The following is a 20,075-nucleotide window of genomic DNA, read 5'->3' on the forward strand; positions in this document are numbered from 1 at the left end:
TACTTTAGATGGAAACTATAGAATTAGAGCAGAACACATTATACACCAGGGTTCACCAACTGGTGATCCACAGACCACTGGTGGTCCGTGAGGTTCAAAAGGTTGGCAACCGCTGTTATATACTATAATAAGGAAGCACTAGAAATTTAGTCTAGATGTTAGTATTTACTACTGAATAGCGAGAAGCTGTCCTCTAACATAATGCTTTTAAGAGATGTGGTAGAGCCCAGCCGGTGTGGCTCAGCAGTTGAACGTGGACCCATGAACCAGGAGGTCCTGGTTCGATTCCCAGTCAGGGCACATGCCCCAGTTGCAGGCTCAAACCCCAGTAGGGGACATGCAAGAAGCAGCTGATCAATGATTCTCATCATTGATGTTTCTATCCCTCTCTCCCTCTCCCTTCCTCTCTCTAAAATCAATTAAAACTTTTTTTAAAGAGATGTGTTAGAAATAACTTCATGCTGTAACATAATGTGATTAAAGTTAGTCTACATTAATCACTTAAAATGCTTATGTGATATAATTCAGCCCCAAAATGATATATATATAATGGTATACACTCAAGTAATTTAAATCACACTAGGTTTCTCCAGCAGTTATCTATATATATAAAAGCCTAAGCGACCGGCCAACCAGTAGCTATGATGCGCACTGACCACCAGGGGGCAGACACTCAACGCATGAGCTGCTGAGATGCAGTGACTTGGCAGCTGCGGTTCTCGGGTGACACACCCGGAACCAGAGAGGAGGGAGCCCGATTCCAGGGTGCAATCACCCGAGAACTGCCCTCTCACAATCTGGGACCCCTCAGGGGATGTTGGAGAGCTGGTTTTGGCCCGATTCCCACAGGCCAGACTGAAGGACCCTGCCGGTGCACGAATCCATGCGCCAGGCCTCTAGTTAACAAATAAGAATCTATCTTAACTATCTGCAAAGCTAGTAAGTAAAAATTCTAGGCCACATTCACTGAAATCACATTTAGTTTTATCTACAACTAGAAAGACAATAGTAATACAGTCTGTGTGCATTCTCTGCTGCAAAGACATTAGATCTACTTATTAATACTTTTTAAAATTCATTTTAAATAACTCACCAGGGGGGGAACAATGATATAGAAATTTCGGAGATGTATATTCTTTGGCCTTCGAAATTCTGGTGCAAAAACATCTACAAGCATTTTGAAATACTCTGTGCCTTCAGCAGAATTTCTTGTGTGATCACTGAGGACTGAATCCAAATGCCTAAAATGCAAAAAATTATTTACTTGGTTCCTTTCTCAAAAAAAGGTGTGACTGTTTAAATCCATATCTCATCACCTTAAATAAGAGCATGCAAAAATACAAAACATTTTAAGACATTTCTAAGTAAATTTTCTTAAAAGTTCAGAATGAATTCATTTTCTCACTGACAGAAGCTGATCAGTATTATTTAATTAAACTTAGTCCCTAAAATAGAATATGTAGGGCATCTTGCACTTAAAATACTTTGAGTTTTGTACTTCTTCTTCCGACAAGGAGCCCTGTAGAACTCCATTTCATTTCAATAGAATGCTCTTCATCTTAAATCCTTTCACTAATGCTTCTTCTCTACAATTCCTTACCTCAACTGAAATCTTGTTCTTTTTCAAGAACTTAGAATCCCAATCAACCTTCAGAAACATCAGCTGCTTTTTCTCCTGCATCCCTCATGTATAGCTACTACCACTTTCAAATTATCCCCCAGCACTAGAAGGTAGAAATGTCCAGAGACTCACATAATCCAACTATATCCAACTACCTAATTACTTCCTCCTATAAGCAGGCATCTTTACTAACCTTTTAACCACTACCCTACATTAATTTATCTTGGACTCTGAAACCTACTCCAGTTCCCCTCATGATTCTGGAAGATTCACTCCCCATTCAGATCATCGATTCATCATTATAACCCCACAATACTTAACTTCACCTGCCATGAACTTTCCTTCACTTAATGTTAGTCATCCATTCCTTTGCACAGATCTGGAGATCTTAAAAGACAATATCCCACTCTGCCCTCAATGAACTGCTTCAAAACATTTTTTAAAGGTCAATTTTGAAAAGAATAACATCACTTAATAAGAGGGAAAATGGTCTGATTTTCTTCTTCGATATACAAGCCACAAACTCTTTTAGTCATTTTAGGGCATGTGATTTCAAATCGCTTATTATCTGCTCTTGGCTTAATTTGGCAGAGAAGTAAGCTATCTAGCAGGGTATTTCAGAGCAAATCTTAACATGTGTTGGGACCTTATTCTCATAAAAATGCACACATGAATTTTCCAGCATATTTTCTATTTTTACTTACAAAAAAGTTAAGCCTATCAAAAAGTTAAAATACAGTATAATGGGCACCTGTATACCTTTCACTAGTTTACCATTTAACATTTTGTCAACATTTGTTTTCTTTTATCATGAAATATTTAGACATTGCAGTCCTCATGTCACTTAGCCTATAAACACTTTCATATGAATCTATTAAAAAACAAGACATTTCCCTACAAAGCTATATTATTATACCCAAAAATAAAATAAAGTAATATATAATACATGTTCAAATTTCCCCAATTATTCCTCAAATGTCCTTCCTTTATCACTATTTTTTTCCTTATCTAAGATATGATTAAAGATCATCCACTGCATTTGGTCATCAGGTCTCTTTAGTCTCCTGACCTAGAATAGTCTTCTTGTCTTTTTTGTCTTTCATGACATGTGATATTATTTAAGAGTCAAGGCTAGGTGTTTGGTAGAATGCCCAACATTCTGGATGTCTCCAATGGTTTCCTCATAATACATTCAGAATAAGCATTTCTGGCAAGAATATAACATAGGTACTTGCTACAAGTATTACATTTGCAGCAAGATGCCACATAATGTCAGTATGTCCTGTTATTGGTGATGCTAGGTTTGATCATCACTTGATGGTGAAATATAGCAATCTCTCCACTGTAAAGAAACTTTTCCTCTTTGTTATTAATAAGTAATTTATGGGATAATTTTTTTATGAAATACTCTATTCTCCAAAAATATTTTAGAATTCACTGATGATTTTTGTCTGCTTTCAAGTATTATAGTAGTGATGGCAAAACAGTGATTTTTCCCCCTAAATTTCCTCATCCCTTCTTTATTAGTTAGCATTCTTCTGTAAAAAGGAACTTTCCCTCTGCTCCTCCAACCTTTATTATCACTATGACTCATGGTTTCTATTTTTTATTCAATGTATTAATGTATTTTATTCAATATATTACAATATATTTCTATCATTATTCTTTCTGAAATTCAAATTGTCTCCACCTTGCCTTTTCATGCCTGACTCAATAAACTGTTATAATGCTATATAATAAAAAGCTAATATGTAAATCGACCAAATAGCAAATCCATGGTTCTCTCTAATCATTTGTTTTTTTCTCTCCCTCTCCCTCTCCCTTCCTTTCGGAAATACAAAAAGGGTATATACTGTATATCCTATATAATAAAAGGCTAATATGCAAATTGACCAAACGGCGGAAAAATCGGTCACTATGATGCACACTGACCACCAGAGGGCAGACGCTCAACGCAGGAGCTGCCCCCTAGTGATTCAGTGCACTCCCACAGGGGGAGCACCGCTCAGCCAGAAGCCGGGCTCATGGCTGGCAAGTGCAGTGGCGGTGGCAGGAGCCTCTCCCACCTCTACAGCAGCGCTAAGGATGTCCGACTGCCGGTTCCATGGGGAGCAGGCCTAAGCCATCAGTTGGACATCCCCCGAGGGCTCCCGGACTGTGAGAGGGCACAGGCCGGGCTGAGGGACCCCCCCCCCTCAGTGCACAAATCTCGTGCACCGGGCCTCTAGTTATTAATAACAAAGTTTAGTTTTCTAAAGTATTTCTCAGTTCTGCATTCCCATCTCTCAAGTTTTAAATTATGTTTCAAAATCACTACTGACTCAAGTCTATAGATCTGCAAAGTCCAGTAAGACAGCCATTAGCTATTTATTTATTTTTTAATATATTTTTATTGTGTTCAGAGAGGAAGGGAGAGGGAGAGAGAGAAACACCGATGGTGAGAGAGAATCACTGATCAACTGCCTCCTGCATGCCGCCACTGGGGATGGAGCCTACAACCGGGCTTGTGCCCTGACGTGAACTGCTGGTTCATAGGTTGAAGCTCAACCACTGAGGCACACCAGCGCCAGCAGGGCCCATTAGCTACTTAAATGTAAATGAAATAGAATTTAAAATTCAGTTCCCCAGTCCCATTAGCCCTACTTCAAGTGTTCAAAAGTCCTAAGTGTTCACAGCTACCATACTGGACAGTGCCAGTCTATGTTATATGAAATGAAGGACTGGTATTCTAGAACAGTGTTGCAAATAAAAATACAAAAAGGTAAAAAGAAACAGGTGAAATTAATTTTATTAACCAGCTATTTGGCATTTACTTCATACTTTACACTTTGGCACATTTCCATTTGGACTAGCTACATTTCAGGTGTTCAACAGCTGGGTGTAGCTAGTGGCTACTATATTAAATAGTATGTTCTAGAACAGCGGTAGCCAACCAGTGGTCCGTGGACCACTGATGGTCTGTGAGGTCTGAAAGGTTGGCGACCACTGGTTTAAGGAAACCTTTGGAGCAGTGGTCACCAACCAGTGGTCCGCAGACCACTGGAGGTCCGTGAGGTCTGAAAGGTTGGTGACCGCTGTTCTAGAAGATCCCTTTTTATTAAAGTTGGAAAGGTCTCAGAATATTGTAGTCTTAAAAACAAACATTATATAAACTGAGACCATAACTTATATAATAAAAACAATAACATGTTTATATATTAACCTCTAGTCTTTCTTAAGTTTTATATAAACATATACTTTATGAATCTCCAAATATAGATTATTCCAAAATGAGATTACCTTGCCGCTTTTATTGTTTCTTCTGCAAGACCTTCTTCTTTTACTAATTCTTCAAAATTTATAATATCTTCAAGATCAGGCACAAATCTACATAAGAATTTAGGAAAGACTTTATGAAGGCAAGATAAATAGGTACAATTGAAACATATAATAGTACTATGGAAATCTAAATTTTTCAACTACAGCCCTAGCCGGTTTGGCTCAGTGGATAGAGCGTCAGCCTGTGAACTGAAAGGTCCCAGGTTCGATTCCGGTCAAGGGCACATGCCCAGTTGTGGGCTCGATCCCCAGTGGGGGACTTGCAGGAGGCAGCCGATTCATGATTCTCTTTCATTATGGATGTTTCCATCTCTCTCTCCCTCTTCCTTCCTTTCTGAAATCAATAAAAATATTTTTTTAAAAAAATGTTTTTTTCAACTACATATTTGAAAAGAACTTTGCATTTCAGTTATATTACTAATATCACCACTTCAGTTCCAAAGTTGAATTTTATATATGAACTAGAGGCCTGGTGCACGAATATGTGCACCAGTGGGGTCCCTCTGCCTGGCCTGCGGGATCGGGCCGAAACCAGCTTTCCATGATCCCCTGAGGAGTCCTGGATTGCGAGAGGGTGCAGGCCAGGCCAAGGGACCCCACCAGTGCACGATCGAGGCCAGGGAGAGACGCGGGAGGTTGGCCAGCTGGGAGGGACCACGGGAGGGCTCCAGGCATGTCTGGTCCATCTCGCTCAGTCCCCATTGGCCAGACTCCAGCAGCAAGCTAACCTACCAGTCGGAGGGTCTGCCCCCTGATGGTCAGTGCACATCACAGCAAGCGGTTGAGCGGCCTTAGCATATCATTAGCATATTATGCTTTGATTGGTTGACTGGCCGACTGAATGATCGGGCACTTAGCATATTAAGCTTTTATTATATAGGATAATCAAATTTTAATCCTTAAAAATCACATAATCTTTAGAGCCATTCATAAACTGTACTGATAAAATAGATTAACTATAAAAAATAAGTTAACTATAACTTTAAGAGAAATAAAGATTTTCAAAAGTCTGCTGTAATCTTAAATTTTAAGAAGAAAAATATTGTAACTAGTAGAATTAATAGTTTTATTCCATTTTTTATATCAAATTACATCAACAAGAAAAAACCTTCTGTACAATTTTAGAATAGATTTAAGTAACATAAAAATTTTAAATGGAATAAACAAGGCAAAAGTGATGTTTTATCCATACCTAATGGCATTGCTGCTACAATGAAGGCCACCAGATCTTATCATTCGTACATAGCCCATAGCATTACCTTAAAAATTGCACACAAAAGAAATCAGATATTTATACACATAACTCTGAACTCTAGCAATCAGGAATATAGTTATATGTAGTAGTCAATTACAAGGTGTCCACTCCTTAGTACCAAAAGATTCAGCTGTATTTTATTTCAGTTCTTGTTCCATAAAAATGAAACTTACATATTTGTACACTTAAAATATAAATATACATACTTATATACATCTATATTAAATCCTTTAAAAATAAATGTAACTCATTTGATAAACTAAATGCTGACTACATTAAAAAAGTTTTTACTATAATTTCTTCACTCTCATATTGAGTCAGTCTATCAATTATTTCTGCACCAACAGTCTAATCATGCTTGAAAAACTTTTGATAAGAAAATTACTTTACTGAAAGAAAGCTAAGCTCACTCACATATTAAGTTATTTGTATGAAATATTTAATATATGCGATAGCTTCTTGGGATTTGTACTTTATTTCCCAACAATGTGATTATAACTTACCAATCTGGCTGATGAGTTGCCTGAACTGATCAAGGTAGCTTTGCCCTTCTGGGGTTATTCCAAGTTTTCTGATGCCTCGATTGAATTTTTCTGCTCTTTCAAATGGATACTAGAGAGATCATTTAAAGACTACCTTTAGTAATAAAGACCCCTAAAGTATAAAATGCCTATCAATTCAACCATGCCAATACCACTTTCCTCTCTAATTTTGTTATTTCCATTGTGCTTAGCAAATCACTCAAGTCTAATAAGAAAATTTATAGCACAAAAACTACCAATGTTCAAAGTCAGTATAAAATAATTTTTTTACATAAACTAAGGGGAATAATTATTAATGTCATCAAACTTAAGTTTCTCACCACCATTATTAGTCTCCCAACATCCAACTATTCTATCAGATAAATAAAGGAAACCAACTCCTTCCTAGAAACATTTGTTCAGAGATGTGTGACTGCATTTCTGTGGGCTGAATAGGTATTAGGGACTTATAAAAACACACTCTTCCCAAATAACACACATTGGCCAAGCTAAAATTTCTGGCAGCTATCACCAACAGGAAATTATTTTTCAAGTCTTAGGTGATTAGAAGATATAGGAAATGACTCATTTTTATTAATAACAAATGAAAACAATTCTTACACAATAATAGCATGGTTATTTCTTTGTCTGAATACTAGTAATTTCTATTCCAATAAAAATGAAAGTTCATATAATTATCTGATAACTATAATCTATAATTTTATAAGAAAGCAGTATTTTTCTGCTCTGACATTGAAGAGAACTACCAACTAGTATATAAGACAGTTGGAACTAAGTGATGTTTAAGAAGGGTAATTAAAATAGTTCTGGATGTGGCAAATCAAATGTATGACCCAACTAAGGCTACTAGTTCTCTATCCAAGTGGCTATGTGCCTCTGTACTGTTACCACTTACAATTCTTTACCTCACTTTGAGAAAACTCAGCCTGGAGGATAAAGAGAAAACAACATTCTTATAAATTACTAGAGGCCCGGTGCACAAAATTCATGCACGGGTAGGGTCCCTAGGCCTGGCCGGTGATCAGGGCTAATCGGGGCCTTCCAGCTGCCGGCTGGGGCCTCCCTTCCCTGGGTGCCGGCTGCCAGCCAGGGCCTTCCTTTGTTCTGCATCGCCCCCTGGTGGTCAGCGCACGTCATAGCGAGCGATAGAACTCCCGGTCTCCGGTTGAACTCCCATGGGGACACTTTGCATACTGGCCTTTTATATCTATAGATAGGTTGGGATGTCAATTGGTACAGTATGTATCCAAATTTTCAATACACATATTCTTTGCCCTAAAAATTTCTCTTCAAGGAATATGTCTTTCAGAAATAGTCTCTGAACACACAGATAAGGATGCTACCTGTAGCACTGTTTGTAACACTGAAAAATGATTTAAAAAAAACACCCTAAATATTCATCAGTGGGAGAAAGTTAAATAAGTTTCGATATACATCTTTACTATCAACTCTTAAAAAGAACGAGGTGGATTTATATGTACTGATATGTAATAAGCACACTGTAAAACAGTATGTACAGTATTACTCCATTTTTGTTAACCATTTGCTATACACACAACAGTTGAACTGAACTACCTTAAAAAGATTATGTAAAATACCTTATGATCATTTTGGTCCTTGATTTCCCTGAAAAATCGAATGTCTTTAATCAATCTGGATTTGATATGTTCATCATACATAAACTGGCTAAATATATAGAACTTCTTTTTCAAAAACTGGTACGTGAAGTTAACCTATAAAATTGGAAAAATTCATTTTAAATCAATATTACTGAATAACAATTATTTACATCATAAAGTCTAATATTTATAAAGTCTAATTTACATTGGACCTGAAATATTTAAATAAAAATTTTTATTCCCTAACTTTACAGAACTTTCTATGAATTCCCCTTAAATATGTTTACTACAAAAGGAAAAGAAATGGAAAATACTTTCATAATAGAACTAATAACTTTAGAAAGAATCACAATATCAGATTCAACACTCTTGTTTTTAAGTCATAAACCAGTCAGAAGTTTCTGTTTCTCCATCTATAAGATTACTTATTACTAACATTCATATCTAGAATGATACTGAAGACAGTAAATATTCAATTATTTATCATTCTGAGCACTTCTTACATGCAAGTTATGTAAGACACAGTTCTCATCACGAAGTTTATAGTCTAACAGGAGTGACAGACATTTTAAACAAGTATACATTAAAGAAGTTATTAAATCTCAACTGCAGTAATTTCTAAACTGATAAGTATAGGTGCTTTGAGAATGAATAACAAAAGGTCTCAACTAAAAACCCTGAAAAACTAAGATTTGAGCTGAGATTAAAGTCAAAATAACATAATTAATTCTGACCTACAGATGGAAGTCCTGTACTAAATTCCATCCCTACCACCTTCAAATACTAATTGTTTTAGCATATGTATGCCATTTTTAAGAGTCTTCATTTACCCTGTCATAGAAATGGGTGCTTTCTCAGAACTTCTCGTGGCTTAATTGCCTTTTTTCTTGATTGCATTAGTAGTAGCAGTCTTAGTAGAAATAGTCTCTTCTTTATCTTCCTCACTCTTAACACTGGGTAACTGTGCCAGCCTCTAATCTTAATTCTTCTTTGGTAACTACATCATTATCAGACACCATGAATTTACTTTCATTAATGTGATTAATTAACAACTATACCCCCTGCCAGACTGTAATTACTAGGAGAGTAGGAAATGTCTGCTTTTGTCACCCTAATGCCTAGCACAGTGCCTTACATATAAAATATGCACATAATTATATCTGTTATATGAATGAGTATTTGATAAAGAGTTTATTTATCCTTAAACATTCAGACATGACCTTTACATGGATGACTTCCTTATTTTAAATTTGAAACTCTGGCTTTCTGTCTCATTTCCATACTGGTAAACCACTAACATAGAGCTCCAATTCTATCACTTACCAACTCAAATACTTCAATGGCTCCCCCACTATATACTACAAAGGTCCCTATATAATTTTCCAGTTACATAACTTCTCTCTATTCCCTTACTCCCAAATATGTTTATAACATTTTACTACTGAAGCATTCACATTCTTTTTTCCTCAAGAAGAAATAAGTATGCCCTGAAAACCAGGCAAATTCAAAGACTTCTCTTCTTCCACAGAAGGAAAAACAGCATACAAGTTCAAGTGATTTCTCAAGTGACTGATGCCCATTTCTAAGATTCAAAATACTTTGAGTAAATTGCTATTCTTATGGATATCAAATAATTAGTAAGCGCCCCCCCCCAAAAAAAAACAGCATGAATGATACTGTTATCAATGATTCCCTTTCAAAAGCAACTTTCAGAAAATATCAGACAATCCACACAGACATAAATTTATGCTGATGCTCTCAAATCTCTATTGCTTTTTATAATGATGACCCTGAGATGGTAACATACTGTAAAGTGCATTTTGTGTCACAGAGCTTCTATCACATCCAGCACAATTTTAGTGCCATATATTTTAATTATACCAACCAGAAAAATGAAAATTCCATATAATATAAATAGGTAGTAGTGTATACTGACCAGAATATTCTATGAAAAAACTATTTTCCAAAATAACAAATTAAACAGTGGTCTATTACCCACCCAACCCCCAAAAAAGATTCTTACTGTTGTATTCATGATTCCCGTGCCATGTGTTCGAATTGAATTAGCAATATGCCGAATATTAATAGTGTTCAAATGTTTGTTATTGCTTGTTCGTTCAATAAAAATCTGCAATGAAACAAATTTATGTTAAATAACAACACAATACATAGCAATCCCTGATCAGTTATCAAAAAATTTTCAGAATCTATTTCATTAAATTTAATTGGAAAGTTATTCAAGAAGATAATATAATCAAAGCAAAGGAATAAACAAGATGATCTCTAAACAATTATTTTTTGCTTTATTTTACCAATTTTTCACTATTGAGAATCAATTCTTGACCCTTCAGCCTTCCTATTGTATATCCACACACATTAAAAAAAAAAAAATTCTAAGGCCCACTCACCTGATTGTTGAGATTATAGAGGTATCGAGACACAAATATATGAATGTTTCTCATAATTTCTAAAACATCCAGGCCCTGCAAAACAATCCACAGAGCTCTATTATTATTAATTTAAGATAATCAGTAACACTTGTATTAATAGAGTGACTTACTATTTATATTCATTTCCCAATATATATATAGTATATACTAGAGGCCCGATGCACGGAACATGTGCAAGGGGCTCGGCCCTCGCAGCCGTAGTGGCTTGCCTCGGCCTTCGCAGCCCTGGCTTCGTCCAGAAGGACATCCAGAAAGACATCTGGACAGTCATTCCACTGTTCAGCCATTCGGTTGATATACATATTATGCTTTTATTATTATAGATATTTTAATCCTCACCCAGGTTTTTTTTTGTTTTAAGAGGAGAGAGAGAGAGAAAGAGAGAGAGAGAAACATGGATGTGAGAGAGAAAAATTAATCAGTAGCTTCTTGTACGCACCCAACCAGGGATCAAACCCGCAACCTGGGTATATGTCCGGACTGGGAATCAAACCCACGACCTTTCAGTGTATGGGACAACACTCCAACCAACTGAGCCACACCAGCCAAGGCCCCAATACTTTTTAATTATTTTAAAAAACAACTATGCAAAAGTATGACCAAAGGTTAAAAGAGCCTTCTGACATGTACAATCGGGACTATCTCCTGGCAGAAACCTGGCTGGTTATTATCATATCCCTTTTGTACACACAGGAACAGGTAAGTTTAAATATTCAAAGATCCATGACTCACAATTTCCCCACCATTCTTGAGAATATTTCTATCTTCCCAGGGATCGCCTCTATATTTTTTACAAAGTAAACTCATGGCCAGATCCTAAAAGGTAGTCAGGACATGTGATATTTATAAAATACGTACTACTTTTCAGGCACTGTACAAGGTTCTTTATATATAATTCTCAAAAAAATAAGGTATTTTTCTAAATTCCACACCTGAATAAAATGAAGCCAAGGGAGTTCTTCAAGGTCAAATAGCTAGGAAGAGGCAGAAGCCAGGGATTTTAGAAAGTCTAATTCCAAATCCTTATGCTTCCTTTAATTACACTAGACCACCTTTAATGAACCCTTCATTAAGAATGATTAAGAAACCTTCAGTCTCAGTTACTACTCTAACACCTGATGGTATCTCATAAATTGTTCTACAGGCTTTCTAAGTAGGGCTCAAAATAGCCCTTTGATAAAGTTTTCATTATAGCTTTCCTCATGTTTTAAGTTAAAACTGTGTTTATGCATTCTTTTTCTGTTTGTTTGCTCATTCCTTCTCCCACTAGGCTGTAAGTACATGAGCTGAGACTATTTCTTTTTTTTTTTTTTAATTTCTTTATTGATTAAGGTGTCACATATTTGTCCTCATCCCCCCATTCTCATCCCACACCCCTCCCCAAGGATGCCCCAACCCCCTGTTGAACTTAACCATTGGTTAGGCTCATATGCATGCACACAAGACCTTTGGTTGATCTCTCCCCCCTCCCCCCACCCTCCCCTATCCTCCCTCTGAGGCCCGATAGTCCGATCGATGCCTCCTTGTTTCTGGTTCTGTTGTTGTTCATCAGTCTATGTTGTTCATCATTTCCCCTAGATGAGCGAAATCATGTGTCACTAGAGATATACTTATAAGAACTGAATGTGAGACGAGCAATAATAGTTATGCTGACAGGCAAATGAATCAGTCTGTAGTGAGTTTCTTTCTGGACCAACAGTTCTTTTGAGACCCAATATCAATGTCCACCAGTTCCTTATGAGTACATGTCGGCACTGACCCCTCAGCTCTGGATGGTGGACAAATGGTGGTAATGCAGGTCCGACTCCCTCTGGTTTGGTCTCGGCCGGACCCAGGGGCACGGCTTCACCCGGACCCAGGGGCATGTGGCCTCACCCAGACCCAGGGGGTGCGCGGCCTCACCCGGACCCAGGGGCGCATGGCTTCACCCGGACCCAGGACCCAGCCTCACCCGGATCCAGGGGCACACGGCCTCACCCAGACCCGGGATCCAGCTTCACCCGGACCCAGGGGCGCGTGGCCTCACCCAGACCCAGGGGCGCGTGGCCTCTCCTAGACCCAGGGTCGCGTGGCCTCACCCGGATCCAGGGGCACACGGCCTCACCCGGATCCAGGGGCACACGGCCTCACCCGGACCCGGGATCTAGCATCACACAGACCCAGGGGCGCGTGGCCTCACCCGGACCCAGGGGCGCGTCGCCTCTCCCAGACCCAGGGGCACGTGGCCTCACCCGGACCCGGGATCCAGCTTCACCTGAACCCAGGGGCGTGTGGCCTCACCCGGGCCCGGGACCCAGCCTCACCCGGATCCAGGGGCACACGGCCTCACCCGGACCCGGGATCTAGCTTCCCCCGGACCCAGGGGCACGTGGCCTCACCCGGACCCAGGGGCCCGTGGCCTCTCCCAGACCCAGGGTCGCGTGGCCTCACCCGGAACCAGGGGCCCACGGCCTCACCCGGACCCGGGACCCAGCCTCACCTGGATCCAGGGGCACACGGCCTCACCCGGACCCGGGATCCAGCTTCACCCGGACCCAGGGGCGCGTAGCCTCACCCGGGCCCGGGACCCAGCCTCACCCGGATCCAGGGGCACACGGCCTCACCCGGACCTGGGATCTAGCTTCCCCCGGACCCAGGGGCCCGTGGCCTCTCCCAGACCCAGGGTCGCGTGGCCTCACCCGGATCCAGGGGCCCACGGCCTCACCCGGACCCGGGACCCAGCCTCACCCAGATCCAGGGGCACACGGCCTCGCCCAGACCCAGGATTCTAGCTGAGACTATTTCTATTTATTTTTTTATCCCTAAATACAATTCAGTGCCAGCATGTTTTCAGTAAATATTAAACATAAATAAATGAATGAAAAGACATACCTAATTCCAGAAATGGTTCCTATATGTAGTGGGATGAAGGAAAAATTATGATCCTTAAATTTTGGAATAAATGTTTTTTGGTAAATATTATCTGGATTATCTTAGAAAGAAATACATGCTAATTAACTGAAAGAAAACCTTTGCACTCATGAGATAACTGCCATATTGAAACTTGCTCACTGAATCAGTGAAGCTAAATGCTTCGGAGCACTCATTTTAAGAACAAATACATTTATAATTGTACTAGAGGCCCAATGCACGAAATTTGTGCAAGGGTAGGCCTTTGCAGCCCTGGCTGCCACACGGACCCCCGCCCTCACCCACACCCGCCTTGGCCTGGCGCTGCCCGCATTTGCCGCCACACACCCCCAGTTCCCAGGAGCCCCCCGATCGATCGCCCCGCAGAGGGTGGTCTGGGCCTCCCTCTTGAGAGCGATCGCAAAGCCCCCCCAATCAATTGCCCTGCTGGCCAGTGGCCTAAGCCTCCCTTTGTGGGGCAATTGTGGGGCAATGGCGGGCCCCCCAACCAATCACATCACACCCGCCTTGGCTGGCCTGGCACCAGTGCGTTATGTCGTAGTGTGTTTGTCCAGACATTCTGCTGTCTGGCCATTCGGTCAATTTGCATATTACACTTTTATTATTATAGATAAATTTAAGCATTTTTCCTAAGATATTAAAGTTCATATATTATATCTAGGTTTACAGTCAGTTGTGTGTCCCTGACTAAACTTTTTATAATTCTGCAGAAATCACCTGGATATCCCAGTATGTTTCTGGAAAGCTATATCAAAACCTATATGCACAGGCATACCTCGCTTTACTGTGCTTCGCTTTACTGCACTTTCTACATATTGCATTTTTACAAACTAAATGTTTATGGCAACCTGCTTGGTCAAGTAAGTCTACCAGTGCCATTTTCCAACAAGCTCAGATGATAGCATATTATAGCAAAAAGTATTTTAAATTAAGGTATGTACATTGTTTTTTTAAGACATATGCTATTGCACTTAGATTACAGTATAGTGTACACATAACTTTTATATGCATTAGGAAGCCAAACAATGTGTGTGACTTGCTTTCCTGGATATTCACTTTTATTGCAATGGTCTAGAATCAAACCTGCATATCTCCGAGGAATGCCTGTATTTCAAATGTTCACCAAAAGGTGAAGTGTAAACAGGAAGCCTATGGTAATTTCTCTCATAAAGCAAATTAGCACCATCTTAATTTTTTATTCTTAAGTATGAGATTTTATAAAGCAAATATTTTCTTAAAAAATAAACATGTAATAATAAAGTTAAAAAAAGATTTCTTAAAGAAATGTTATGCTACAATCAGACTCTGCTAGAAACATTTTATACCATACCTGTTCCAGAGTCTGACTAGGAAGATGTGCCTCTGTCATAACCAATCCATAGCGCTGAGTAGCTAAATTTCTCATTTCACTGTAAGTGGCCCAGTCATGAAGAGCTACTGTTGTCAGATTGTAGAACGTCTTATCTAGGTAGTGAGTTACATAAGCTAAAAAAAAAAAAATTTTTTTTTTCAAAAAATTTCAGATTCATGAAATGTTAGAAAAGGAAGAGAAATGAAATTAAAAAGGAAACAACCTGTCTTTGAACATTAAATTTCCTTTTTCTAAATAAGATGCTAGGAAAATAAAAATACACAAACAAAAAGGAATTAAACAATGGACTAATACTAAAAAGGATATAAGACCAAAGTTTCATTTTTGTTATTTGTTCTTTTATGGTGAGGGCAAAAAAGATATAGAATATGACTTTCAGAAGGAAAGCAGAACACTCACCTCGAATGTCAATGAAACGATTGAAAAACCGAATTGGATTCAGAGAGAAAAAAAGGGCCAGGTCTTTCATGCCGACTTTGAAAGGGTTTCGGTCATCCAGCTTTAAATGAGTATGCACAGAAAGTCGCAGATCCTTCTCTATTTCTTTGCACAACTTGTCCAGCAAGTGCTATTCACAAAGTAATCAATATCTTAATTTTTCAAAATAATTCAATTATACTGTTCTGTCTATGCTTTAACCATTAGCATTTTATAATCAGTGCAATGTTGAAAAATTTGTCGAACTGGTTTAAGGATCCAAGTACTCTATGGTAAAATACTATTTTTATTGGGAAAGTGAAAATTACTTTGCTCTCCATTTTAAACCAATGATTTTTCTGCCCAGGAAGCAGTTAAACTCTAAGCTTTTATTTTCATTAATACTTTAACACCCTTGAAAGAAAATCAAAAGCTAATGCCAATGGCTTCATTACAAGAAACATGAATGTATACTATAAAGCATAAGATTTATGGGAACAAGCAACAACAAAATCTTGAGAAAATGGAAGAGAAGAAATATTTTTAAAGCTTCCTTATAATAATCATTAAAAATCACAAAACTCATTGAGCTAAAAGTAATGAAATTAATCATCTTTTCTGGTCTACTATGGAGTTCTAAATACTGTCATGTCATATTTTATTTTCTAAATAATATTTAATAAAAGAAAGTCTGAAAATTTTCCATAACTTTATCAAACCTGAATAAGGTTTATATTGTGAAGTTTAGTCATTTTTAATTACTCCTTCCAAATAAAAATATCAATAGATGGAACTTTAATTTTAAAGATAACGGTGTTTATAATACTTCATTCAAACAGGGGAGGATGGACTATATTGCATTTGAATTATTTCTGCTACACAAATAAATCTTTCAAATATATAATGTCCTCCTTTTAGTCAGTAGCTCTCCAAATAAATTTAATAAAATACTGACAGTTAAGTTGTCTTAAAGTAGCATTCAATATTCAAACCAATTTTGTATTTGCATTCTTCTAATAAACAGAAATTTAAATATAAATATACTATTTACTAAAGTAAAGAAAATTTTCCAAATTTCTACTCTGGATCTCTATATAAAAAATTAGAAAATAAATACCAATTGAGCACAACAGTGATACTATAACTGAAAATGGTTTCTTTGCTCTAGAAAGTGATTTATAAATGATTTAAAATATGTGAAAGCCTGCTTCAATCCAAAATGTTTTTCCAAACATTGCATCCCAAATACATGTTCTAAGTTTTTCAATCTCAAATATGATGTTACCTCATTTAAAATTTCCATAATTTCCTTGTCATAGCAATCCAGAAGTATTTCATAGGACTCCAAATGTCTTGAATGCATCATAGCAGGTACACAGTCCCGTAAAGCACTGAACATGTACTAAGAAGAAAATGAGAATGTGCATGAATTTATAAAAGCCAGGTCTCTAATCTAAACATTACAAAAGTTAATTATCTATCTTGAAAGACAAAACCTCACTCTGAAGGCTAATTGCTTTCTCTTTTTATACATGACTATCTTCCTTTCCTAAATGAGTCAGCTTTTAGTCTCTAAAGTATCTATTTTAAATATACAAAAAATTCACATTCACTTATTCTTTCCTATTTTGAGCATTCAAATACATTTATTTCCATACAGAAATACAAAAGTCTAAATAATTGTGACATAAACTAAAATCAAGAAAATGAGAATGATTAGGAATATGAGGGGAAGTGTTAAATATATTAAAATTAATTTACTAAGTATTAATATGAAATTTAACTATAGCCTGTATAAATGCTATTGAATATGCACACCAATGTATAAAACAGCATTAACAGTCAATTTTAAAATGATTTATTAAATCAACTGATCTATTTTAAAACTAATTAGAATAGTTTGTACAGTGATTAAAAAGTGATGGGTTTATTCTTTATATTATCCTTTACTTACATGTAATCTGGCTGCATCAACGGCATTTTCATATACGTCATCTAAATAAATTGGGAAGACAGCTCGATGCCAGTATAAAAAACAACAGTCGCACTGTGCTTGCACTCTACAATGTAAAGGAGTAATTAATGGTACCAAAATTGAAGTACTCCCCCAAAACTAACTCCTTACTCATTTTTGTGTCCCCTACATCACTTAACCCAAAATTAGTATGGAAAAGCCACAAAATGTTTCAAATTGAACAAAGGTAACAAAATACTCTAATACCTGGCAGTTTCAGAATTCTGCACACATGCTTTAGCTTTAAAGAATATGTGAAAAACAATATAACTTTTAAATAGAAGATTTTAAAATACATTTTCAATGTCATCTTATATGTCTACACTTAACAATACTTGAATCACATGCACGTTTTACCTGTCTCAAAACTGAACAGCAAAACCTTTTTAAAAACTGTGACCAAAAGAAAAACAGAAACTAGTTATAGTTAATATGTCAATAATCTTTGCAACTGACTAGTTCATACCTTATGGGGCAACAAAATGATCATTAAATATCTTATAAAGAAGCCGATTCAGTATTTCTTCCTGCCGGAAGCCAGTTCCAGCATGTCATAATTGCAAGAGTTTCATTGAAAGGTTGATGGAACTTGGGGACTCAACAAGGGCTGAGTCACATATGTTATCACCAGTTGGGAATGGCTAAAGGCATTTCCCCAAACCTGAAAAGGATGATTGCTTGCTGCCAGACAGCTAAGAGCATCTTAATCTACATGTTATTGCCTCCTACTGGTCAAACACCTGAACAGCCGTAGGCTATTCCCCAATCTGACAATGGATTCTGTTCCTAACCCTGGCCTTTGATGTGTATATTTCCCACCTTGCCTTAGGACAAATTTTGTTAATAAAAAGCAAGGGTTCCTGAGACCAGGAGAACTTGGTTTCTTTAGCCAGGCTCCTCTGCCCCCCCAAATGCCTTTCAAAATTATGTTTCATCTCTGGACTCTTATTTAATTTACGCACAGCCCCTTCTCCAGATTCCAGAGCCCTTCTAGATGCCGGATCAAGACCACCGGTGTTACTTCCAGGGATGGGCTGTTAAATGCCACTAACTACAAAAATTTCAGCTTCTTAGAATAAAAATATTGTTGTAAATATGAACATTATATGGAAATTGTGCTCTAACCTTAATTTGGCTGGGAATTAAAATTCAGAAGACTCCTTTTCCCTTACTCTTTAGTTAAAAATAAATAAATAAAGCCACAGGAGTTACAAAACAAGCCTTCCCAAAACTAATTCATCTTAGTGACTGGCTAAAATAATGTAATTCAAATTCAGATTTCAAAATAAAATTACAGAAGACTATTTGACATGGATCTCTAAGCCTCTCACAAACAGATGAAGCCTTATGAAAAAGCAACAATTTTAAACGTCCACTATAGATACCCATCACAACAATCACAATGAGCATCAGGGTCCTCCAAATGCTCTCACAGCTACATGTGGTCTCCTGTGAGTTCTTCCAGGAGCTATACCCTTACTATAGGAGCAAAGCTAAAGAAATATGATCCCTGGTAACAGTCTAATTCTAGTCGTGCTCAAGAAATTGCAGAGAGGAACTAATGATCTATCTGGGTTACATTTCTCCTCTTGATATGCTAAAAAGACAACTGATGTCTCCATTAGCCCAACCATTTTTTCTTTTAAGATTTTTATAATTGACTAGTAGCCCAGTGCATGAATTTGTGCACATTGAAAGGAAATTAGAAGAAATATTTTAATATCGCTATTTGCCCTTTCTCTATAATAGAGGTGTCAACCAAATTCACGACTGACAATGACAGATCAAAACACACAGGTGCGATTAGAGCTAGCGAGAGCTTTATATGTATTGCGCATGTGCGAGTCAACTTAGCCTTTTATAGATACAGAAAAAATTTGCTTAATTAGACCTGCTTTCTGACTTAGCTAAACTTTTTCCAGCCCAGTGAAGCACCCCAACTTCTCTTTCAGGTAACTGTCACAGCAGTAAATATCAACACGAAGCAGATTATTATTGTAGATCACGCAGGGAGAACAAAGAGTAAACTATTTAATTGCAGCAGCATTTGACCATATTCTGCACAGTGAGAAAACCTGAAGTTATTTTCAAGGTCAACCATTTCCTACTTTTTTTCAATTGGGTCAAGCTTCTAAGCTTTCTAAATCTCCATTTTCCAGCTAATGAAAAGAAAATAGGATTCTACCGAGTCTCCTATCTACCTACTCCAGGACTTCTTTGAGGATCAAAGGAGATGAGGCTCAGGAAAATGCTTCACAGAAGTTTGGTTACAGTGTAAAGTGTTTGCACCTGGCTATCAAGCAAGTCGCATTCCTGGGCTGAAGAAACTGCAAGGAGGCTAGTCATTGCTAGGGAGAGGAAGCCAGGCATTGCTACATGACATCATTACCTGGACAGAGATAAGGACACTTAGCATATTAGCCTTTTATATATATATATAGATTTTTTGAGAGAGAGGAAGAGAGAGAGAAACATAGAAGTGAGTGAGAAACGATCTGCTGCCTCCAGCATGCCCCCAGGCATGTGCCCTGACCAGGAATCAAATTGGCAACCTTTT

General features: G+C 37.8%; 1 protein-coding gene across 2 annotated transcripts in view; it reads right to left on the bottom strand.

The window, feature by feature from the left end:
- WASHC4 (WASH complex subunit 4) overlaps positions 1 to 20,075 on the bottom strand; it is a 61,383-nt gene that overhangs the window by 7,297 nt on the left and 34,011 nt on the right. For both annotated transcript variants that reach the window (XM_079774281.1, XM_079774282.1), the window contains 11 exons: positions 17,459 to 17,564; positions 16,790 to 16,906; positions 15,487 to 15,655; positions 15,046 to 15,200; positions 10,764 to 10,838; positions 10,379 to 10,483; positions 8,335 to 8,469; positions 6,698 to 6,806; positions 6,132 to 6,198; positions 4,901 to 4,987; positions 1,094 to 1,241 (listed from right to left, as the gene is read on the bottom strand). In XM_079774281.1, coding sequence (XP_079630407.1) covers positions 1,094 to 1,241; positions 4,901 to 4,987; positions 6,132 to 6,198; positions 6,698 to 6,806; positions 8,335 to 8,469; positions 10,379 to 10,483; positions 10,764 to 10,838; positions 15,046 to 15,200; positions 15,487 to 15,655; positions 16,790 to 16,906; positions 17,459 to 17,564 — 1,273 coding nt within the window. The remainder of the gene's footprint in view (positions 1 to 1,093; positions 1,242 to 4,900; positions 4,988 to 6,131; positions 6,199 to 6,697; positions 6,807 to 8,334; positions 8,470 to 10,378; positions 10,484 to 10,763; positions 10,839 to 15,045; positions 15,201 to 15,486; positions 15,656 to 16,789; positions 16,907 to 17,458; positions 17,565 to 20,075) is intronic.

The sequence above is a fragment of the Cnephaeus nilssonii genome, assembly GCF_951640355.1.
Source record: "Cnephaeus nilssonii genome assembly, chromosome: 6".
Classification (NCBI taxonomy): Eukaryota; Metazoa; Chordata; class Mammalia; order Chiroptera; family Vespertilionidae; genus Cnephaeus; species Cnephaeus nilssonii.